Below are 25,310 nucleotides of genomic sequence, written 5' to 3' on the forward strand. Positions count from 1 at the left end.
GCAACCACAGCTCTGCAGATGAAAAATCCCATACATGGAAAGAAAATTCACAATGCAGAGTGAGTGAAACAGTATTTGGCCAAATACAACCTATATGGTTTCAGAACAGTAGTCATCCTCTGACTAATATATAGGTGAAGCAAAGAGCACCAGCTGTTTCAATAACCAAAGTTTTTTAGCAGAAATGAAGCACTGTCTATTGGTAACTGATTTCTGCACAAATATGTTGTAAAGGGAGTCTCAGGATTTGTGTGATTTAACATGTTTCATCTAGGTTTAGGATGTAACATGCTTTATCTAGCTTTCAGCTCCATGTAAAAGAGGTCATTTGGGTAAAGATTAGATATGTGAAATTACGCACTGTCAGCTGAATTCATCCTTTTCTGGCTTCGATGAAGTTTTACATTTGCCTTTTCTTAATTTTTTTCTTTTTTAAACTCTGTTCTCAGCACCAATTTTGACAAAAGGTAACAGTCCAAATACCTCTGTGTATTTTGCTCATCCCTAGCACCAAAATAGACGTTTGCATCAGCTCTATTATTTTTTGGTCACTCTGTGATTTGGTCACCTCAATCCTCTTTGGAAAAGTTTTATAAGCACAAGTTGCTCTCTTAACTTCCAACCTTATGAGGAACTTGGAACAGCATCAAAACTTACACTAACTTATGCACTCTGATTATCCATTGTGTGTCCTAGACACAAATGGCCTAAGAAGAAACAATATTTTGGTGGCTGATGCTACCTTCACATAAAAAAGGGAGAAAAGTACCTGTAAAAGGGAGGAATACTCTCTATTCCCCACACCCTTAAATAGATATCAGGAACAGGAGAACCCAAGAGAGATGTTTCATTTGTTTTGTCTGTTTTCCCCTGCTTAGACACTCAAATAGAATGTTAAATCTCAGTCTTCTTGGCATTTCAATATTGCCAAACTATGATTGTCGTCACTTAAGGACATCCTTACTTGAAGTCCCTTATGCCTTCAAGTGTGATATCAGAGAAAATATTTCTTGCATTTCCTTTTCAGCACAGTTGCTTCACCCCAAAATAAAATGATGATTCATCAGGTTTCCTTCATGCATTTCACAAATCAGGCATCCGTTACACAAATAGTGACTGTAAGTAACATACAATACAGAAAATAAATGGATTGAAATATAATGAATAAAAGTTTTAGAAAAATAATTCAACAACCTCTTAAGGATTCTATTTATTTAGTGACTCAAAAAACTTGAAGTTAAAAACTTAAAGCTCCATTCCCTTTATCTCTGAATTTGTTGATTATAACTACAAGTATTTAACATCAGCATAAATTAAAGATTTGATCCTACATAAATACTTACAACTTTTCATTTTGTTCATAGCAAAGGGAACTCGAGAGCACTGACCCAAAAATCAACTGTAAGGAGAGTTCAAGTGATTTATGCCTCCATTTTTTATATATTGGGCCAAGTACCACCTTAACCAAAGACAATCTAAGGTTGTGAAGGCTTCTCACGAAAGTAAGACCTGTTTATAACAATAGCAAACAATTGTTATTTTCAAAATGGAATTACAACCCTGGTGAGGATTTGATTTATTTTAAAAAATTAAACACTAATTGTTGTTAATAATTATACCCTGTATTAAAATTCAGGCAAAGTTTTAAAACACTGTTTCAGGTTATATATATGATTTTTTGAAAAACCTCAGTCATGGAATCGAACTCCCTCTTTGTTTCACATAGGTACACACAAAATAGACACTCAAAGAATAGTACAATTTGCTTAACTCATTATTTAGCCTGCCATCTAGCCACTAATGTCTCATATCAGAGTGAATTATCATAGGTAACATGTTTTTCAGACACTATTGACACATGAACACAATAGAAAGAATTCTCTTAGGTGAAATTCCTTCTCCAAAGTGGTTTCTTTTCCAGAAAATTCCTAGCTTCAATCTTGCCTTAAATTCCTTGTTAATAGATGTGCATGTATAAACACACATACGCAAACACATCTATAAGCCAAAATCATCAAGATTCCAGAATTTAAAGCTGAATAACACATAAAAAACAAAACTATGATCTTCTTAGTGTGTATAAAGAATTTTATTTTAATCTTGCAGTAAAAATGGGCTGAAATTGCCTTTAAAAATGGACTCTGAGGTTTGTGTTCTTCTAACTGAAAGATGTGCAGCTTCTGAATGGGAATAAAACCTCTGGAGAACTACGCAAATACAGAAGCAGGTGAACAGGCTCACATTCAACCTTCTGGGCATCTCAAATAGCAAATAGACTTCATAGATGGAACATTTACATGAGAAAGGCACACTCAACCATGTGCCCCATAAATGCCTTAACAACCTGAGTTTATAAAGAAGTTCACCTTATGGAGGAAAAAAAGATGCAGACTTTCTATGAGGTTTATGAAAAGATTATGCAGGCTGGTTTATTGGTTATGGCACCTGTAGCATAAAGACTTTTATAAGCCAGCATTTCACTATTTACAGACACATCAGAAAACCCGTTATGTAGGTAGGCACAAATAAATGTTTGAATTTAGAAGCTCACATTTTAAAAAATTTAGAAAAATGAAAAAGTGAGAACAGATACTTGTGACAGCCATCTACCACATAACATCAAAGCCCCACTATTAATGCTGACCTTTCCTAGATGTCATGGGTTTTAAAGTACATTTTTGAAAATAAATTTACTCATTTAAAAACTACTATTTAGATTTTTGCTTTTATATTTTAGGAAACACAAAAGAGTTTTCACAAAATCTAGCTTTCATCTTGGCCAATGTTTTTATGGATCATTCTACTGTTACTTGAGGTGAACAATAACAAAGCAAAGCTCACAAAACAAATCCATGCAGAGTCAGGCCTTCTCTGTCTGTGAGCCTACTATTGCTGCACAGAGAGTGATAAAATACTTGCCCTTCTGCAACACCAATGAATGCTTCTTCCCTAATCCATAATCACTATGCATGCATTGTTCAACAGGCAGCTTTGAACAATTTGACTCTTCGGCTTCTCCGTCAAGAGCTTAAAAGGCTTTCATTTGCTCTATTCTTCTTTATTCTGCCACACAAAGAAAATTGCTGAGACACATCAAATACTGGTTTGCTAAAGATATTATCATATGAAACTTGCTTATTCAAACAACATGCTCTTCCTATGAAGTACGGAGCACAGAACCATGACATGTGGGATGACAACTTTGATGTGCCCACAATGGGCGACGATGTCTCAGTGCACAGCGCCAGCTCATGTTTAAACGCACATCCTGTCTGATGCACTCTGGAAGCACTCTAACCCCACTTTTACAAGGGATTAACTTCCACTTTACTGGTGGAAACAGGATCCTTTTAATACATGTTCTGCATTTCTTTTGTGATAACTTGAATTTCAAATGGATGTCTGGTTTTCGTTTGGGTTTTTGTGGGTTTTTTGGTTTTGTTTTTTTTTTTTTTTCCAAGGAAGATTATCTTGTGTTTGCAAACTATTTTCCAGGCATACACTTGTGAAAGACGGGACATACACATCTTTTGGCCAAAAGAAATTTTTGAAAAAGTTTGCAAACAAGAAGTCATTATTTAATGTATTTCTTTTTAGAAAGCTTTCCTATTATAAAACAATATTTAGTAATTTTGCAAAGTTTGATAATACTCCAAAAGAACACTTTTTATAACATTTCTATCTTTCCAAAAATACAGAGAAATTTGGAAACAAAATGTTTTCAAATATGCTTTTGCCATAAATATGAGATTATAACTGTTGCAGTTTATTACATGTAACATGAAGCCTATTGTCACCCCAATGGCAGTGTATGCACAAACTAATATATCCCAACAGACAGTGAGGCATGAAAGATGAGGAAATGAACTTAGACAAAAATAACTGAAGTGCGTCAATGGTCAAAATTTAGTTTGAGGCATTCCCTTTGTTTTCCACAGAGAAAAGTACAATAAGAAAGATTCAACTGATGAATCAGTTATTTAAAAAAATCAAAGTGCCAATGCAAAGGAAATAAAGTTATAAAAGTCTAATTGAAAGCTCTAGAAAAGTAGGATGCAAATTGTTCCAATTTGCTTCCATGTTGGAAGTATTTGCTGTGCAAGAGAAAAAGTTGTTACTTTTTCTACTGATTCCCATACACTATGGTAAAACTAGAGCTTGAGCAATTTTCTAAGATAATTAAACAACAGGTATACAGATTGTCTTGTTTCTAGCCTTTCCTGTCTTGTTATTGAGCTATGAGGAAAGCCTCAATAGCTAGCACTTCACTGTCTGTCTTTTCTTCCAGATGTGAAAATATGGTTAATAGCTTGTGAAACATCTGCATGTTTTTACAAAAGCTGGCTCATGCAAAAAAAAAAAAAAAAAAAAAAAAAAAAAACCAAAAAACAAAAAAAGCGCAACCTTAGTAGAAGAATTAAATGAGATTTTTTTACATTATTACTATGACAAAAATTGTGTGAAGAAAAAAAAATGTTCAAACAAAATTTCTTCTGTCCATATGTGAAACATCAAAGTACTCAGTCCCTTGCTAAACGAACACTAATTAGCACATAGAGTATCAACAAGTTAAACCACAGCAAGCTTTATTTCTCTCCAGAAATTCCATCAATCTGTTCTGAAAGAATTTCATACAGCTTTTGCTTTGCTTCCCACTTTTGTTCCTGTCTCTTTCAGCCATAATACCAGATTACAAGACAAGACCTGAATGTGTTGTTCAGTTAGTTTGGAAATCCTAAACAACTCATCCTACAAATTAAAACAAAGGCTTCAGTCACCTCACAGCTGATTTGGAGCTGCCAAAAGTGGCCAATTGAAGGAAACATGCCTTTTGGATAATGGCTGTCCTGAGGCACTCTAACAGAACTATACGTGAAGTAGAGGGAAAGAAGAGAAGATCTGGGAAGGAAAAATATGAAGGCATCATAATGATAGACTTAAAAATAAGGGGAAAAAATGAATAATAAGTGTGGGGATAGTAAAGATATGCTGGTGAAAGTAAATAAAAAAGAACCCTTTTATTTAGAAACACAAATTCTCTAAAGATTTGTTGAAGAATGTTCTATGATATAAAGGAAAACTAGTGGTGTTAAAATATTGAAGACAAAATAAGAAACTTTACCTAAAGTCAGCTTAAGAAGACCCTTTAAAGGCATAAGACTGAAATCCAATAGCCTACTATAACATCAACAATATGATTTCTGTGCTCAGTTTGTATTTTTTCTGATTGGAGTTAACAGGGGTCTGGTTGAATCAAAAAGCACAATTATAAATCTCTGTAATCTACAAATTTCTCCCTCATTATTGAATTCAGCCTACGGATACAGGTCCTAACGAAGGAAAGTCATGAACTTCAATCTATGAATTAGCAGCATAAACTACAATGGCACTGTCAGAGACCTCTGAGTGCAGCCTCTCAACTAGAAAGTTTAGGACTTAAATTATTTGTCAGGATATTGAATATGGCACAGAAGATGAAAGTAGACAGCCCAAATTCTGTGTATTAAAAGTGCTTGGTATGTCACAGCTTTAAACACCAGCAACAAAATTGGATATTTATTAATATTGCAATTTTGCTTACATATAAGCTAACATGAGATCTTGTTTCTAGTAGTCTAGGAAGTCAAATAAAATCTGAAAGCCTAATTAAAGCATACACAAGTTGTTTTACAAATCACAAGGACAATCTTACCTGAAAGCATTTTACTTTTCTGTATTCAGCTGTATAGTATTACTTCATGAATTAATAGACACAGTACTGAATCTAAAGGTAGTTAATTTTAAATTGTATTAATGAAGACTATGAAAATCTAACTAAATCACAGCAGACTAAGGCAGCATCAGATCTGTATGGCCTGGGACAAAGGCTAATCTGGAATTAAAAGGGATAATATGACTTATATAATAAGGGGCCAGAAAAAGGTCAAAAACAGATGCATGTTTATATGTAGCTATGAAGCTTATGAATATCTTGATTATCTGCTTTAAAACATCTGGTTACCTACATCTTGCAGAGGAACTAAGGAAACAGAAATAAAACATACCTGTATTAGAGAGAGATCTTCAAGCTTCAATCTGAAGAGGTAGTTTCTGGGGTTAAAAAAATAGCAGATAAAAATGAATTGTTACTAATGTTTCAGTATGAAAACCAAATGTTACCACTGTTTAAATAAAAACGTGATTAATGACTGTATAAATTCTTTCAGAGGTTGTCCTAATATACAGCCCTTTGGGATAGGGACTAAGCTAATTTCTAGAACAGATTTTCAGCCGGAAGGACTGGCTGAACATGAATAAAGTAGATATATGTACATCTGATTCATTGCCTGAGTCTTCCCTTAGAATCAGTGGGAAGGAATACTCAGTGCTTTGGCAGATTCATGTCAGCAGTGTTGGATGCCTCCATCAGAATGCATGGACAGGCAGATTAAAGCTCTCCATTGCCCCCCACAAAGATGGGAACCTCATGCAATTAGCTCAGCCACAAATATGTAAAGTTTGAAGCACAAGATCCTGGTATGATGGCAATCTGTACAAGCCCCAGAGTTGTCACCATTTAGAGCAAAGTCTTGCCCTACGCGGTCTAATTTCTTCGAAGCCTAAGAATCTCTTTTCCACAGACAGCAGGAGCTACATGCAAACCCACCAAGAACAGTTTTCAAATGCCTGTGCATTTATTGCAAAAATATTTCTCACTCCGCCTTTTCTCTACAGCAGCATCACTGCACCTTGGGAGGAGTCCAGGCAAATCACAAGCAAGACAAATTCCTCCTCCACCATTGTTTTCTTTTTTCTTAGTTCTTATCACACCTCTTTTTCTTCTTTTCATTATTCATTTTTTCTTACTGCATCTTCACAGAAATAATACCCCTCAGTCCTCTTCAGCCTGTTTTTTACCTTATTTAAAACAAGTATGATTCTCCAACGTTATTACAGAGTGATTACATTTTAGAGATGAAAATTAAAAGGATTCCTAAATAATAACATAAATTACTTCAATCTTAATTTATTCAAAACAAATACGTAACACCAATTTATACAGTTTTTAAAAATTCCCTTAAAGTAACAAAAAAATGCAGATGATAAAGAGATGAGTAAATTTAAACTTGAACTTTAAATGTTTGCAATATTCACAAATTATCTGCAATATTACATCCATGTAACTTACAGCTGTGTAATCAAAATTAAAATTAGACCAAATACTTTGAGTAATAATTCTAACTATTTCCAAAGAGGTATGAGGTATTGTTAATGGGCACCAATAGTCAGAACCTGTACTTGACATCTCTATTATTTTTTTTTTAATGAGACAGAAGGAAAGGGGAGAATAACGAAACCAAATTGTGTTTAACTCAAACACAAGCACCATGACCATCGTGCCTATCTTTATTTATTGACTCTGGTACATATATGGTCTACTTAAATTGTGGCTGTACAGGAACCATGTCACAAGTCTTTTCTAAGACTTTTGCTAAAGGAAGTTACTCAAAATGCAGGAGAAAGGTTATTAAGAGCAAAAATTCATGTAAAAGTAAAATAAAGGAAGAATATTTATTATTAGACAGGTAAATCACCATGAAGAAATAGCTAAAATACTTGGGTGTGGTTCATGAAGGGACCCGAAGTGTATAAATGAAAACAGTACTTTGCAGAACAATGTGTGTGCAAAGCTTCACTAAGTTACATGACAGAGGACTTGAAAGACTTTCACCAGAACACCCGGAAGCAACGCATTGTAGTCTTTCTAACACTTCTACACTCCCTCTGCAAGGACAAAAATTACCTTCGCTTCTGCAGAATGTCTTGCCCAGAAGTATTCAGCAGGGAGCATAAATACGTGGTCTCCTCCTCATCTCAGAGCATTTAAACTTGCATCACCCATCACTGTACTTCTTTCACTCTGATATCAAAGAAATCAACTTCACTGCTGTCGCAAAACAACTTCCTTTTTTCTTCCAGAGAAACTGAACTGCATGCTCAGCAGGTATAAGCTGCTTTCTTAACTCAATGGTATCAGACTCACAGGAATGGTACATAAATGCCCCATCCACTCTACAAATAAATGCAGTCTCTGTTGCAGAATACGTGAGCAGACAGTTGTCTCACACATTTATTTTTCAGGTCACTACTTAATACAGATTTCAAGTGCTATGTGGACTTAAGATATCTGCTGAAAAATTATGCTTGATGAGGCCCTTTGAGGACAAATTATCAAATTAATAATGTTTTTTATCATCTTCCATTCCGACATCATTTCATCCTATTAAAAAGTAAGCTATTGTCCCAAACTGTAAAGATTCTAAACTAATAAATGGACAAACACAGTGCCAACCTGAAGAAAAACAGATACTCAACACTTTTCTTGTCTTTTTCTTCCTAGAAAATGAGATTTTTATGCTATTCAGTAGAGCACAACACTTCTACACATTAATATATTCGATGTGAAACTAGAAAAATTGACCCTATAAGTGTTAGGGAGACTGAAATGTCTATATTCATGTGAATGATCAAAAGGCAGAGCTAATTAGTGTGCATTTTTCAGTTTCCTGTGGCTCTCAATAACCAATTAAATTATTTTTAGCTTTATAAAGGCAGCAGAAAGAAAACTGAACAAGAAAAGCAATGTGCAAGAGACAGCAAAAACACCTTAGCAACATAAACTGGGCAAATGGACAGCACAGATTGACTATGACTACACAAATAATCCTGGGCTAAGTGTCAAACTAGCACTCAGAGAGCAATCAGAGCTATTCCTACCTCAATGTGCTCATTTCAGTAAAACTTGCAGGACTACATTTAGCTTTACAAATCCAACAGTTTAACGTTCTAAAGCATGCATCATTAGCATGTGAGAACTTGTTCAAAAAGCACAGGTATGAGAAAAAATCTAAGAGAAAATTAAAGAAAAAAACATAGGATATGTATTATTAAAGCTGGCAGTCCAAAGAAAAAATCATTGCCAATTTTCATGACATGTGCAGAGCCATTAAGCTCCTCACGAGACAGGTGACAACACTTTTTCAAAGTGTTATTGAGATTATGCCCTGGACTGCCATTTTTCAACTTCTGTTCAGCTTTGTTCCAGTGCATTTACGCTTTGAAGGCAACAAAGAATGAGAAAGAAAAGTGAAATTACATTTCTGAAGCACAGATACGACCTCTTAGCTCACGGCCCTGCCTCTTTTCCAAATATGGTGGCAATAAACAAGACGAATACAACTTTGCACACTGGAACTAAACTGATTTGACACTGGCGGTAATTGGCAAATTTGTTTCCATTTGGTGCTTAATGAATGAGGAAAGCAAATATGTTACATAAATCTGCAAACAGAAGGACCCTTAATGAGAACAAAACACAACACCGAGATAAAGCAGCATCCTTTACTCCTCCAGAGATCCAGCAGGCAGCAAGCATTTTGCTTTACATTCACAGCACTGAACAACTCTTCTAGCTCAGCTGTTGTAATTAAAACCTGTGAGTCAAGAGCCTGCTCAAACCCAAGGGTAAACACTTCCACTGGTATCAGTGGGAACTGAAAGAAAGCACACAAAAAGCATGCTCCAGTCACCTCCTTCACAACAATGTATTTCAATCTATTGCAGTGAGTGCGCTCAGAATGATGACAGCTAAAAGTATAAAACTAATCTTCTGTATGCTCCTGAACAAGTCCAAGTCAAAAAACAATTGAAAATGCATAAAGATTCAAAAGTATATCATGTTAGCAACGGATGTTAAATCCAGCATTTTACCCTTTTCTTTGTGAAGCTGCAAGCTATAAAAGCTGAATGGAACAACAATAAAAACTCTTCCATTAGACACAGACATGAATTAGAACATTAAGATGGCCCACAACAGTCCAGGAAAACATGGATTCAGGATTAAGCCCTTTTTAAAAAGATGGCAAAATATATATCATAATATCACAGAAAATCTCCATAACCCATCCTAAGCCTCACATGCATTTGAAAGCCTGAATCAATAAATAGGGGTTGCAGCAAACTCAGACACTCAAGGTATGACCAGACACACTGCCAAATCTCCTGGAAATAAACTAAGAAAAGATTCCTTCCTGTTCATATCTTTCAAGAAACTAATTCACATGAAAGAAGAAAATTTTATTCAATTCACTGCAAGAAAAAATAGTACAACTGAAAGTGTAAAATATAAACTCAGTAGGAGTCAACTATCAAGCAAAATTTCACAGCTCCACAATTAAGATGGTAAAGTTCTGGATGAAAGACAATTCTAGTTCTGCAGTATAGTAAAGTTATCAAGTGGAAAGAAAATTAAAAGAAAAAGTTAAGTGCAAAAGGAGATAATCTATATAAATAAAACTACTATGTACAAAATTTGTTTGGTTAAATCAAGAATCTACAGGAAAAATATTTCAAAAAGCCAAGGATGATACATTGGAAGTAAAAGGAACCTAATCTAAGTGTTCTAGTTGAATCACTTATGAAAATGGTCAAATTACAATTAAAAAAACCAGAATGGCCAAAAGATATATATTATCTCCATTTTGCATGAAATGGAAGCCACAGAAAATGAGAATAATGAAATGAGAGGCTTACTGATAAATGCTAAAGATGTGAAAACAGCATACACACAGAGACAAATATTTTCTGCCTAGTAGGCCATGTTGATCCATCCTAAAAATTATGGAGAAGTAATTTTTGTTGTCCTTATTTCTCTTAGATAATTTCTAAAATTACAGGTTTTATCGAGGAGTGAAGACTAACCACATTTTATTAACATTTAAAGTGACAAAGGGAAGACTCACATAATCATCAGCTGGACAGTGAGACAATGAGCTTGTCAAAGAGAATAAAAAAAACACTATGTGAGTCAATTATTACAGAATCCCAATAAAAATTGAATTAATTCATTCAAGGGTCCTGTGAAATCTGATTTCCTTCTCTGATGCTTTCTCTTCTGGATTAGTAAATCTTACTTTGCTTCCCTGTGGCTCCTCATACAGCCTCAACAATGCTGGAGATCCCAGAACACGGCACTCCTGCACAGAAGTTCAACAACAGCCAGATGTCACTTCCACATATTTCTTGTCATGGGCTTCTCCAGAAAAAGCAGAAAAGTACCAGAGGCTCCTGCAGTTCTGGAAGTCACCCTCCTCCTCCTAAATTCATGCCATGTCATCTCAAACTTCCATCAATATCTTCCTCAGTTGGCCTTTATTTCTCCCACACGGCACTCAAGTTCTCCCCAGCCAGCAACGGCCTCACAATATTTGACACCTGTCTGCTTTCAGTGCACGCAGGTCAAGGATGTTTCTGAATATTATGTTTTAGTCCAGATGAGTTTGTGAGGTTATTAAGCTATTTATTTAGTAAGCTGTTGCTGGATACAACTTTATTCTGCAATATCAGCTCAACCAAAATATTAATCCTGTAGTTCATAACTGTGGCTAACCAAATCCTTAAAACTTTTTTATTGCTGCAACACCTACGTCAAAGTACATGCCCCTAGTTTTTATATTTTGACAGACGTTACATAAGCTGTACAGTATTCACTCACATTAAGAGCCATGTAAATTCTATGAGGTCTTGTTACCATTTCATTGTTCAATATATTAATCTTCTGTTTCTTTTCAAGATTAATTTGAAATTAAATTTAAACACTCCTGTTACATCTCCTCCAAAAAGAACCCCAACAATGGAAATGGGCTTAAAACCAGAAATTTTAGACAGTGCAAATTTTTTGTGGTCTCCTATACAGTAATTCACTTGGGCACGTACGGTTTGCTTGAGTTGTTGGAGGTGGGGTGCAAGAAAGGGTGAAGGGGGAGAAGGTAAAGAGTCTAATGTATCCAAGTTTGGATATTTTTTTAATGTTTTTATTAAGAAAATAAACTGCAATGACTATGACAGAAATTCCATTTACCCCAAATAAAGAAGAAGGAAACTGCAGAGTGGAACCTCGCACAAGCAGGAGAGGTATGAAGCTTTAAAAAATATTCAGGAAGCTGTCAGCAAAGCAGGAAAGACAAGCAGTAGGGGGAAAAAATAACCCTCCTTTCTGCAGCAGTAAAACGATAATTTCTCACAGATTTAGCATTAAACCATACATTAGATTAGATTAGCCCAGTTCAATCAGTGGAAGGACAGACATCGATTACCCTGAGCCAAGTGTTAAATGAGCAGTGATTCCCAGATGGATGTTCAAAGAATACAGCACCAATTCCCTCTGCCTGTCCATTCTCCCTGTATATGTAGCCCTCAGAGCACCTTATTAAAAAGAAGCTCTCAGATTCTCCTGCTGGGAGAAGAACAGCAAGAAGCAAACCTGTATAGTTATTTATTCCTTTATTATTCCTTTATTAAGTCACTGTTAATGAATCCTTTAATTTGCCTTTCTGTTATTATGGCAAGCAGTGGTAATGGTTCAAATTAATGTTCCCAAACACACATCTAATTAAGTGAGAAGCCATACTGTTGCAGTCCTTCATCAGTGAGATAAGGAGTGACTGAGGCAATAAGCCACCTCCAAGCAAGTTATAATCCTAAAAAGCAAGTTTAATTAACTTGCAGGATAACATTTAGGAGAAAGCCACCACTACTAGGACACTCTATGTAAAAAAAAAAAAAAAAAAGTATGTTTAAATATGTATCAGCCAATTAAGAGAAAGTTGAATCACTTTGAGACCTATTTCTGATATTAACTATATCATTTAAAAGTACAGCTAAGCTAGATAACTTGAATTAAAAAAAAAAAATTCCACATTTTAAGAACAAACTCAGTCCAGGCTGCTACCAGTTCAAAATTTCAACAGGAGGAATGGGAAAAGAAGATAACTTCATTTTCCCTTTAAAAACAGACATAATTCTTCTTTCATGGTTTGAATAAAACCACTAAGAAAAAAAAATTTAAGGTCCCAAAAAATAATAAAAAAATTTTGCCCTAAACTACTGGGTTTTAGACATACTTTTTGTCAACTCTTGTTTAGCCAAAATGGATGAAACACTTCTAGCAATTTTTGTTTTATCAAAACTAGAGCTGCTATGTGTTACATACATTGTCAGGAGACGAGGAGGAAAAAAAGTCAATGCACAATTTGCCTGGGCAATTCACAGGCTGTTGTATCCTTCCCCTAATCTGGTCTTCTCCCCTTCAACTGACCTTTCCAAAGAAACATATGGCAAAGCACTTTCACACGGCAAAGAAGACAAGGTTGTTCTTGGAGAAATCCATGAATCTTTATGCCTACTTGTATTTCAAAATACTGAAATCACTATAATATTTTATTACATGCTAAATCAGTCCACCAAGTAACACACAGAGAAATATTTTGTCTGAATATTTTATTAGAATTTATCAGAATAAGATAAACAAGCAGTCTCTCATTTCCTTGAGCTTACTGAGGAGCTAATGCCCTGAGAGTAATTCCTCTGCTGGTGCCACTTAATTGTAAAAGTAAATTCTGCCCTGCCATATGGGTTGGCTTTTTCCTAAGAAAACAAATGAATTCCCAAGAAGGTTTCAGATTGCAATAGAACTCATTTATTTTTATCTGCCAAGTCACATACAATATTAAGAACAATGCCCAGGGCAAATTTTAAAGATACAGTTTCATGGGAGCATGGATTTCATGATTAATGTGAAGGCACACACTAGTGGTACCATTCACAGATTGCTTCTGGTGCTGTAAGGAAACCGAAACAAGGCTACAAGACTCCAGCTTAATCCGCTCAATACCTATAGGAGAACTGGATGTTTTGCAGAACAAAACAAAAATTATCAACCAGTTATAAACTTCTTACAAGGAGTGGAAGACAACCTGCAGAAACTGAGGGCAGGGATAGGGGACAGATACAATTGTAAACCACCTATTTTTGCACAGCAACAGAATGCCCACAGACATCAGAAGACCGCCTTTATTTCCCAAACTGGGCAAGCAAGACTAACCTTAGCAATATAGGATAAATTCCCAGTTATTACCTGCTATGGTGACTACTATAGAATAAAGTCCCTTGCATACTTTTAGAGACCTCTATATCAAAATTATTTCTGTTCTTATTTTGTTTGCATCAGCAAAATGTGACAAAACTCGTTGTTTCTTGACTAAATTACTTGTGGCCAACTTGAATATCTGGTTTTCTGTCAACTGCTGTTCCATTTATACTGCTATGTCCTTTTCTCGATGTACCTGCTGATGGATTTATGGGCAGATGCTGTGCACACACTCAGCCCCTGTTATCCTGCACCACAATGCAAATTCTCTTCTCATCTGTCTTTTAGCAGGCCTTCCTTACATTTCTAACTAATCTCATTAAAACTCGTTCAAGCATATATAAACAGAATAGTACACACTAGCACAATTGAAAGTCTCCAAAGAACCTTGTGCAAAGAGATCAAAATTTCTCTATTATTCTGGGAGACACCTTTTGGGGTATCATAGGATCATATCTGTCTTTCCACATAGCTGCATGACATTGGCAAATCACAACAGGAATGTAGTTTGCATCCCAGCTGGAATCCTTGCTACCATTCTCAATAAGACAAATCATAAATATCTTTAGAGGCTATAGAACGTCACAAACAAAAAAGAGTCACCTGCCATGAATATCAATAATGGAAAGGGGATTTAAAATTTTTCAATAGTGTCAAATTTTCACAGTAGTATTTTGTTTGATTTCTAAAACAGAGGAATTTGGGAAGACTTCATTAAATCCATTAAGGTGGAAAAAGTCAATTATGAAGATGAGCCAGAACATAGCTTCTGGCTGTGAAAAACCATTCTTCTAATTTATAACACCTACAACCTATTACTAAATCAGAATCCTGAAGGTGCAAGGATGGGGTGAGCTGGCCCTGCCTGAAGACCAGGTCCTCATCAAATCTGCTCTATCACTCCCCTTGACAGCTGGGCAGGAAAAGAAAATATAACAAAAGGTACATGAGCAGAGATAAGGACAGGGAGAGATCACTCATTGATTACCTTCATGGGCAAAATAGAAACAACTTAAAGAAATTAACTAAATTTATTACCAATCAAGATCAGAGTAGAATAAGAGAAGTAAAAGAAATCTCAAAAACATCTTCCCCCCATTCCTCCCTCATTCCCAGGCTTAACTTTATTCCTGACTGTTTACCTTCTCCCTGCCAGTGGCACAGGGGGACAGGGAAGTGGGGGCTATGGTCAGTTCATCACACACTGTCTCTGGCATAATTCCATCTCAGGAAGAGAAGTCCTTTCCCTGCTCCAGCATGGGATCTCCTCCCATGGAAGACAGTCCTTCAGGGATTTCTCCAACATGGATCCTTCCCACTGTTTGCAGCTCTCCACGGACTGTTTAGGAAGGGATCCCTTCAACAGGGTGCAGTCCCTCAGGAAGAGGCAGCAGCTTCCCCCACAGGGCCACAAGTCCTGCCAGCAAACCTGCTCCAGTATGGCTCTCTCCATGGAGCCATAGATCTTGCCAGGGTGAGCTTCCCACAGGGTCACAGCCACCCTTGGGCATCCCTCTGCTCCAGCATGGGTCTCCTCCATGGGCTGCAGGTGGATCTCTGCATACCCATGAATCCCACAGGCTGCAGGGACACAGCTACTTCCATGGTCTGCACCTTGGGCTGCAGCGGAATTTGAGCTCCAACATCTGGAGTATCTCCTCCCCTATCTTCTCCATTGACTTTGGTGACTGCAAGGCTGTTTCTCTCACATTTTTTTCACTCCTTTCCTCTGTGGACATAATTATTTGTGCTCAATAATTTTTATACCTTCTTAAAAATGTTATCAGAGAGGCATCACCATTGCTGATGGGCTCAGCCTTGACCTGCAGCACATTCCTTTTGGAGCCAGCTGGCATTGGCTCTGCCAGACATGGGGGAGGCTCCCAGCAGAGCTTCTCACAGAGCCACCCCTGCAACCCCCGTCCATACCAGAGGCTTGCCATGCAAACCCAATACACCTGTTCTTGGATGCTGGACAAGAAAATAATACTGTGAGTACTTCTCTTGGCAGTGTACAAAGTAATATAAGATATTTGTGCCTCTGTCATGTGCCCCATTGCCCATTTTCTGTCTCTACCAGTGACTGGGTAGCAAAGAGAAGTCCATGCTAGAAGGCTACAAATTATCATTTTCACAACTGAACAGGAACTTTTCACGGTTCAGATCTTACTGAAATCACAGAGTTATTAGTTTTTTAGTACTGAAGTGTTAGTACAAGAAGACAATAATAAAAAAAGTTGAAATATTCTAAAAGAAATAACCACATATCAAAAGATACTTCATCAGGAAGAACAAATTAACAGTACATTCTGTTCTCTGTCTTTACAAGAGCACAGTTGTTGCTTAGGACAGAAACTTAATTCTTCAAACAGCTCATCGAATATGTGAATCCAGTGAGGCAGATGTTCAAGAAACTTGTACTAAAATTGTGTCCACAGGCCATAGCACATGTATGGTAATATTAATGCTCTGTTCAGATGGCTCTCAATGAGAGGTAACTAAAACCAGCACATTAAGGGGGAAAAAAAGCATCAACATGGCTCACTGAGACTACAAAACGCTGCAAAAACCATTCCTGCAAATAAGGAGGAAACTTGACGTGATAGTCACAGTGAATGGATTGGGTCTACCTGCAGTGGGGACTACATGCAGTTGGTGTGTGATCAGTAAGATTATCAGTATGATCAACACTACAGCACCCTGATAATTGGTTGCTAGTCTCTGAATCTAGGACCCCATGATGTACAATGGCTCGTGGGGCACAACGCCTGAAGAACAGAAAGGTGTGTAGCGAAAAGGATGTACTGGTATCAATAATACATACAATCAGAGGAACTGCTAGCAGTTTAGTTATTCTAAAGGAAGATCTCCATGCCCAAACACAACAACACCAGAAAGGTTAAAATTTAGAATGGAAATGCAGATTAAAGAAAGAGAAAATCAATAATTTCTGTGAACAAATAACAGCCAACTATACTGAACTATGTAAAACAAACTTGCTGTTGTAATTTTAATAACCGTGAATATTTTTATTTTTTTTAAATTTTAGTCAGAACCAGAGATATCATTTTCCATCATTATAGGAAAAAGAAATCTTTTGATGTAAGGGATCTTTTTCAAAGAGCAGAATTTACAGCTGATTTTATTTTGTAGCCACAGCCTATTCAACAAAATCATCCAAAGCTTATCCCATAGTGATTCAAAATGCTTCATTAAAAGCACTGGTTTAAATGAACTTTTTTTGCTCAGATTTGGACTCCAGATTAACAGTATGGAGTATGGATTAACAGTATGGAGAATAAAATAAGAGAGGAAGGAGGGAAAAGTATTCTTTTTTTCTTTTTTTTTTTTTTCTTTTTTCTTTAACAATTATTGGGATATCTGTACAAAGTGCACTGATCCAAAGCACATTTCCATGGGTCTGGGGCCTGGGGAGAAGCTCAGACAACTTATGGTGACAGTCCTTACAGAGTAGCAGGAGTTGATAACATTACACCTTGTTTCATTGGGTAGCTTACAGAATTGAAAAATTCACATCAAGGCACCGAATACCCCACTTCATGTGGGCCAAAGGTATATAAATATGTATACACACACACATACCTATTTCCACCATCAGAAAGTTCTCCCCTGTAGATAAGCAACTTCCACTGGCCCATGGAAAAAGTTTTCTTGCAGTGCATTTTATGACTGCATTTTAAACCTCATTTTCAGCTAAGAAGCTAACTGGGAAACAGAAATATATTCCAATGCCAAACCTAACAGATAAGTGGAACCACCAGAACTTTGTTAATTCAAAAGTAAAATATATTCAGAAGGCAGGTGTGAATAATACGTTTAGATGGGTAATTTTTTTTGGCAAACCAAGATGTTTTACTATGCCTCATATGCTAAGAGGGAAAAAAAATAGTGCTCAAAGACTGTCACTGCTTCAATGTTGACATCTAAGACAGTGTCACAGTTGATCACAGCTTGCAGAGTGCTCTCCTACTGTGCAAACAGTGACTATCACCAACTTTACCATTAATTCTGCAGTCTTTAAACAGATTGCTCCTGGCATTGTAGTGAATAATTATTAGAAACATCCCAATGCAAAGAGCCACATTGCTTAGCCAAATTTGAGATCACATTAAGCTTCATGCAATGGTAAATTTTGTCAGATTGCCATACAGTGCCTGCTTGTTCTACTGTGTGCACATAAAATTGTGTACTCCAGGACAGTCCTCTTAAAAATTAGAAAAGTGTAAGCTAATATAAACCTTGATACCAGGCAGGCAGTCCATCTTGCAACTCCAGTCAGGGATAAGAGAAATAAACATACATAACATTCCATTCAGTGGGTCTAGAAGGCAGGGGAGTCACATAAGAGATACTGGAATTTGGCTAAATATTGCTTATCAACAAAGAACAAAATCCTGATGCAACAGGATCCTGCAAAAGTCTGATGCAACACAAAAAATGAAATAGATTTCTCACCTTGCTCCAGCAATAAGCTCTTTTTGTCCTGGGTCAAATGTTAACTGCGAGAAGTCCACAGCATCTTCTGCTTTGAACACGTGTAGCCAAGGGGCAATTTCTAAAAATAATCAAGAAATACAACTTTTACTATAAAGGTTGTAGGTGTAGTACATCAGGTAGCCACCATTAAATCTGCAGATATCTTGTGTGGGTCTGCAAGTTTTCTCCTTATGGTCCTCTAAGGAAACAGAGGAGACTTTCACCACCATGCCATTTAATTTATAATACAGGTCTGTTAAATATATAGGGCAGCCATCTGATACACACTTGAATCAAGTATCCATATTTTGTTTTGAATTGCTTTTCCTCCTTGGGTAAAGCAGAAAACACCACAGTAGAACAACAACTCACTGGCACATACTCAAGCAAAGCTAGATTAAATTTCCGTTCATCAAAAGCAGCTGAGGACTAGAGAAGGGTTTTTTTAGTTAGCTATTTAGCTATTTATTTTCTTTTAAAAGGGATCTGATTAAGTGAAAAGCAATAAGGAAAACAAGCAAATTTGACTTACATCATTTTCACAATAAAAAGGTTGAGAAATGAGGGATGAAAAAGGAAATATGCTTGACATTCATTGAACTTTTTTTTTCCCACCTTCCTTTCTCAGACCAATTTAGTGCTACATTAAGCAGGGCAGACAAGCATGTGAGTTGCTGAAAATCAGCAAGGAGCATTACTTGTATTCAGAATATAAACTTGTTCCTACTTTCAAACTTCAGCACGCAAAAATAGTTGCAAATCAAATCCTTAAATACTTCCATTACTAGCAGCTCTTTTTTTCATTCATATCACTAACTGGACACTCAACAGTTTGGCTAAACACAATATGGTGGGAACAGAGCTTAATTTTCTATTTTTATTTTTACCTTTTTAAAACAGACACATAGAATATATAAAATTGCTATAACAATAGGAATGGTAAGAAATGTCTCTCTAAAAAAATGTCCAGCAGTACGAAAACATCATCCTGTAGCATTCCACAATTGTCAGGGCATTGATTGAAACTTTTTTTTTAATGTAGTCACAAAGCAATGGTCTAGAACTTAAGTGAAAGGTGAAGAGGGCTGTGTGTGTGTGGCACAACAGGCTGTGGGATTGTCTATTTGAAGATTACATGAGTGAAACAACCACTTGAAAGACTAAATGTGAGCACATGGTCACGACGATTTAGAACACAGAGTCAAAACCAACCCCCTGAGGGTGCAATTTTTGATACTGGTATCATTAGTTGCAGCTCAGGTTAACAACATTCATTCTAAGCTCTCTTCTTCACTCATGAGAATATTTTTGCTTTTGCAAATGTCTCAGTTGAAATAATCCATGTCTGGTGTCTGTTTCAGGATGATTTGTTCCTAATTTAAAGTTTTAGCACAAGTGGGCTATCCATTCCTAAGGAATGGGCCCAGGAGAAAAATGTTATTCTGTGTCAAAACGTGTTCAGCCATTGCAGACAACCATTAAATGCAGTGTGCAGAAGCTGTATCATCATATACTCTGGAAAAACAGATGGAACTGTGAAGAAGAATCACTTGGGTGTCGGAAAAGTAACTTCTGCATTTTTAATGTCAGCCTGTACGCATCTGGGCAATTTCAGGCTCACAATGCCAGTTTGTGCATGTTCTGCAGTACTTGTAGCTAAATTCACTGTTGATTTCCATCTGCACTGGACGGGTGCTCAAACCAGGATTCAAACACTGGGGCTGAAAGGGGATGTGGCCACATATTAGATAACTGTGATTACAGCTGCCTTGAGCCATTACTGCAGACACTGTGCAGAGAATCCAGAAGGATTCTGAGGGAGGAAAAACACTCATACGCATTACAGGCCTGTAGAGCCTTATACTTAATTACTTATCTAATTTTATTTAAACGTATATATATATAAAAGGTTACACGGGCAAGCATAAAAGAGTGTGTTTCCATAAAACACCTCTGTGTTTCCACCACTGTGGAAACGTCAGTCTCTGAAGCAGCTGAGAATGGAATTACCTCAGCTCTACATCGGTAGGCCAAGAGAGACCCTTGGTCTTGTGAAAGGACAGGAGAGGAGTGGCTCCCCCCAGCATGGGGGCCAAGGACAGTTCAGTACACAGAAGAGTTGCAGTGACAGAAGGCTACAGGGAAGACTGAGATTAAAGAGTCGATTCTCTTCCATTTGTCCTGCTGTCCCAGCAAGTCACAATAAAGCTTCAAGGTACAGCAAGCAGCTGATTGAGACCACTTACAGGTTTGGAGCAAGGGGGCAGGGGCCAGGCAGGGCAAGGCAAGCCCAGGCTAGAGAACAAGAATGAGGACTTGCTAAGAAATCTCTCTGAAATCTGATTCCCCTCCAAAACATAAATTATTTTATCTTGTCTTTGTTGCATTCAGCAGTGCTCTTGCTTGAGGGAATAAGGTCAGGAAGAGCAAATGGCCGCTAGAGCTCTTCTTCTTTTTCAGAAAACATTCTGAAACTGTATCTCTTGTGTGTGGCAGTGGCAGCATGTGTCACACAGAAATAAGCATTTATGAGATAAAGCTACAACTTCAGGACACTTTTGTAAGGGAAAATGAACGAAAAAAACAGTGCCAAAAAAAGAGGCAATCCAACATTATGTACACTGCAAAAGTAAAAGTTTATGTAACTCATTAACAGAATAATTAAATTTCTTTTCACCAAAACAGTGAAATCTAGTTGATAACCCATAGGTGAAACAAGATTTTTTAGTTTTACTATGAATTATCTCCTTAGAGTCAAAAATTCATAATTAGCTACTAAAGGCCTAGAAATTATTTTTCTTCCAATTAAAACTACAATGATAAAGTAGTAAGAAGCAACAATTCAAATTTATTTATGGTTTTCATGCAGATGCAACCTGACAGGCTTTACACAATAACATAGCTGCACATTTTGTGTACTACAACAGTACTACAAACGAATGTGTAAGCCAATTAAACTGCCCTGCCAACATGTAAGCCAACAGTATTGCTTGCTGGTCACAGGTGACAAACAGCAATGTCCCCACCCTTTCCAATCCTAACTCTCCCTTTGCCAGCATTCCCCTCCCTTTCCTCTGCCCTCACTTCATGTGAATTACAGTAAAACACCAAGCCCTTTATTGACTCCTCTCCTCCAACTCCTGATACTGAGAACATTTATTGAAACACACCTTCAGCCTCCAGGATTTGTTTTTCTCTTAAAACTAAGTAGGCATGTTATCCATCCTGCAGACACTGGTCTAGGACTCAAGGCTGTCCAGGGAAAACTACCACGGTGTACATACAGTCATGACAGCAGCTGACTGTCAACACACACTGCGTCCTTTTGGTACATTCAAGACATACTTACCCTTAGCAACAACAAACAAAAACCATTTCCATTGCTATTATAAGGCTGATAGAACTCAAAAATATTCCCAAAAACCCACTTTCTCATGGAACTAAAAGTTGGATGTCGAAAAAAAAAAATCTTTCTTAGAAAGCTACAGCTCTCTTTCACACATTGGGAATTGGATGTTATGGGTTTTCCTGGGGGGTTCAGGTTTTGAGAGGGAGAGTAAATAGCTTAGATTTAATATAAAACAAAGTTTGTCATGGTTCATAAATCTACAGCAAAGTAAACACGCCAGATTCCACTCAGCTTATAGGAAAGGTCATGGAATTCTCTTAAAGAGGTTTAAAGACAAAGGAGGTTAACAATCAAAGCTGGGCAGACGGACATTAGATACTCATATTAAAAAAACAAAAAAAGAAAGACCAGAAACCTGTCTCTGTTTTACTTTAAATTTAATATCTGCCCAACAGCCCATGATTTGTCTGGTTTACACTGTCCGAGGACTCGCCAAGGGTTGAGCTGTACAGTTCTTTGCAAATGAAATTGTAAAGTTCCCTCTAACCTAAGTTTCATTATTCAGTACTTCAAAGTAGAGCTACAGTAAACAGTAAAATAAATTGAGAAATTACTTGCAAGTAATAAAATGGTATGTTTAGAACCAAATTCAGAAGTGATTTGTAATAATAATATAGCTTGGAAAATAACAAAGTCAAAAGACAATAAAGACCTCCTGATTTCATTTAAAAATTAACATAGATATTATAAGTTTCAATAGTGTTTATGGTGTATGTATGTGACACCTTGTGCCATGGTGAAAACAGTGAGCACAAAGTTCAACATATGCACAGCAGCACCTTCTTGATGAAACTCTTTTAGGAAAATAACAAAAATAGCAATAATAATAATACCACAAAAACAATACCACGACAATAACAGCAACAACAACCATAACACCACAGTTCAAAACTAGCATGTTTGCAATATTAACAGAAGTCTCTGGGTGGCATCAGTACGACAAACTCACTAATCTTATCAGAAGAAAATTAAAATGTATTTCTGCATGTTAGAGCTATTTTATAATTAAACGTATCTAATCTACGGATGATACAATAACTCCATCTTCCTGAAGCTGTGTAATGATTTGAGCCTTAGATCTCTTCCTGTGATACTCAAGTTGCACCACTCTCCTCTTCAAAGGCAGCGAGACAGGTCAGAATTCTCCCCAGGGCTGTGCCACACCGACTCCATTACATCCCCCCGGTGCCCTGGTGACAGTCCCATTAACCCCAGGGGAATCTATTAAGCAAGGTGTCAGGGCTGGCAAGAGGAGATCCACCTGTTCACTCATTCAGCACGTCCTGTCTGGGGATTTATTTGCAACATTTGCGCTTGAAGGACACAGCTAAGAGCACTTGTAAATGCTCTGCTGTGCCGCTGCAGGACTCACAGTCTCTATCTTAAAACCAGAACTGAGAAAAACAAGATTCTCTCCAGCAATTTGTGTGCATCATTGTTATCGATTCAGTGTGACAGTAAAGTTCCCATTTTAAAATTATAAGATATTATAAATGTATCTGAATAATAAATTCACTCAGAACAACTTCAGGTTAACAAGCATTGCTCCATGTTGGGAAAAAATGCAAGAAAAACAGCATCACAGAGCCTGTTGCAGAAACTTTTATGATTCACTTTGGTCTACACCTTTTTTTTACACTTCAAATCACCAGTTCTCCTGCCTCTTTCACACTGTATTCTCTCCTCACAGAAATGTATTAAACACACCCTTGCTGGTAAGTCACTGACACAGCAATGACGAAAGACAAAAAGGCGCCATAGCTCAAGTGAAGAAAGGAAATACATGCCAACACTGTTCCACAGGTTCCAACTAAAAAGAGGACTCCATCAAGAAAGTTCAGCAAAAGAACAGCTGTACTACTTCTGAAACCAATCAGAATTCACACCCCTGCTTACCAGAAAGGGGCTGAGGCCTGGTTTGTACAAAAACAGAACTTATTCCAGAACTTATTCAAGGCATGTGATGCTCAGCATTTGAGTGCAATGACTCCAATTTCGATCAATAAGTTTTTAAAAAAAGAAAAAAGTAAATACTGGGTAGAAAGCAGGTATAGTTACAAACCTGTAACTGACAATAAAAGATATCATATACAAGTTTTTTATCCTCAGGTGAGCTTCCACTGCAGCTGCAAACAAACGTCTGTATTAGGCATCAGAGCCCGTCTGTTTGTCATTGTAATGGAAAGAAACCTATGCTGCACCTGAACAAACTACTTTGTGCACCCCTCAGGCTGCAGTTCCATGAAGCTCCACCACAACTGTGGTGGTTCTATTTGTGGTACAAACTGTTTAAACCCATACAAATGCAGCTTGTTCTTTATAGACTTGTAAAGTCATGTTTTATTTTTACTTACTTTGAACCAAATTCCTGTGCTAACCTTAGCTTAGTTCTGTTGCAAAACAGGCCAGAGCAGACTTTTCCCAACTGGTTGATTACTGTTGGATGCATTAATCATGAAATCATTAAGACTGTCATTTCTTTTGAGAAAGAAAATCAAAGGTATGACAAAAGAATCATAAACCAAAAAAACCTCATTGAACAACTATAATTAACATAACAAATATTTTTAAATTTCTCTTACAGAAAAGATTCATCCTATGGGTTACAATACTGCAGCAAAAATAATAAGCTAAACTACATTAATTTCATAATCTAAGCACAAACATCTGCCCTGCTCTTTTTCCTTAAGGCCCATGGTAGAAGCCCAGCACTTGGAAGACAGCAGCTCACTGCAAAGCAGAGAAAGCCTGCCCATTACAGGCTGCTTTTCCTTTAATTCCAGACGTATGCCTTCTATATGCAGTGTTATGTTGGTAGACCTGCTTCCAGGTCTATATGCTTCCAGACCATATACCCTCTCAGTTTTATGACCCCGACTGCTTATGCAGTCTGCTTATGCTTCTTGCAGAACTGTACCCCCAGGGTGACTGCCTTGGCCGTGCTGTGGAGCTTTATTCCATAGCTCTGGAGAAAATCCCACAGGGAGATTCTGTAGAGTTCCCCTTACCGAGGTTGCACAACCAGAGGTGCTGTGGGGTGTAAAGCCAGGCACACCCAATACAATTACAGCCCTGGGTCAACAGTCTGGGTGTTCATTAACCCTTTCTACATGCTCCTGTTGCTGTCCTCCTTTAGCATGCATTGCAGGGGCAGACAAAATACTTATTAATCATCCTACAATGGTAGAGCTTAAAGGTAGGAAGGACCAACACTTCATTTTGGTTCCAGAGTTGAAGTAGAAGGAGAAAGAAAGTGCCCAAGTAACACAACTTTAAGTACTAGACACATACATACAATCCTTTCACTTCACAGAATTGGAAGGCACCAGGAAGATGCTTTTTTCTGTAATTTTTCATACACAAGAAGGACAAATTACTGCATTGAGAACCTTAGTCTAATAAACAAACAAGAAGTAAGCAAGTCTCTATCATTTAAAC

General features: G+C 37.1%; 1 protein-coding gene across 6 annotated transcripts in view; it reads right to left on the minus strand.

The window, feature by feature from the left end:
- SEMA5A (semaphorin 5A) overlaps positions 1 to 25,310 on the minus strand; it is a 320,792-nt gene that overhangs the window by 183,205 nt on the left and 112,277 nt on the right. For all 6 annotated transcript variants that reach the window (XM_063399787.1, XM_063399779.1, XM_063399792.1 and 3 more), the window contains 2 exons: positions 18,443 to 18,542; positions 6,045 to 6,090 (listed from right to left, as the gene is read on the minus strand). In XM_063399787.1, coding sequence (XP_063255857.1) covers positions 6,045 to 6,090; positions 18,443 to 18,542 — 146 coding nt within the window. The remainder of the gene's footprint in view (positions 1 to 6,044; positions 6,091 to 18,442; positions 18,543 to 25,310) is intronic.

The sequence above is a fragment of the Prinia subflava genome, chromosome 1 (genome assembly GCF_021018805.1).
Source record: "Prinia subflava isolate CZ2003 ecotype Zambia chromosome 1, Cam_Psub_1.2, whole genome shotgun sequence".
NCBI classification, from domain to species: Eukaryota; Metazoa; Chordata; class Aves; order Passeriformes; family Cisticolidae; genus Prinia; species Prinia subflava.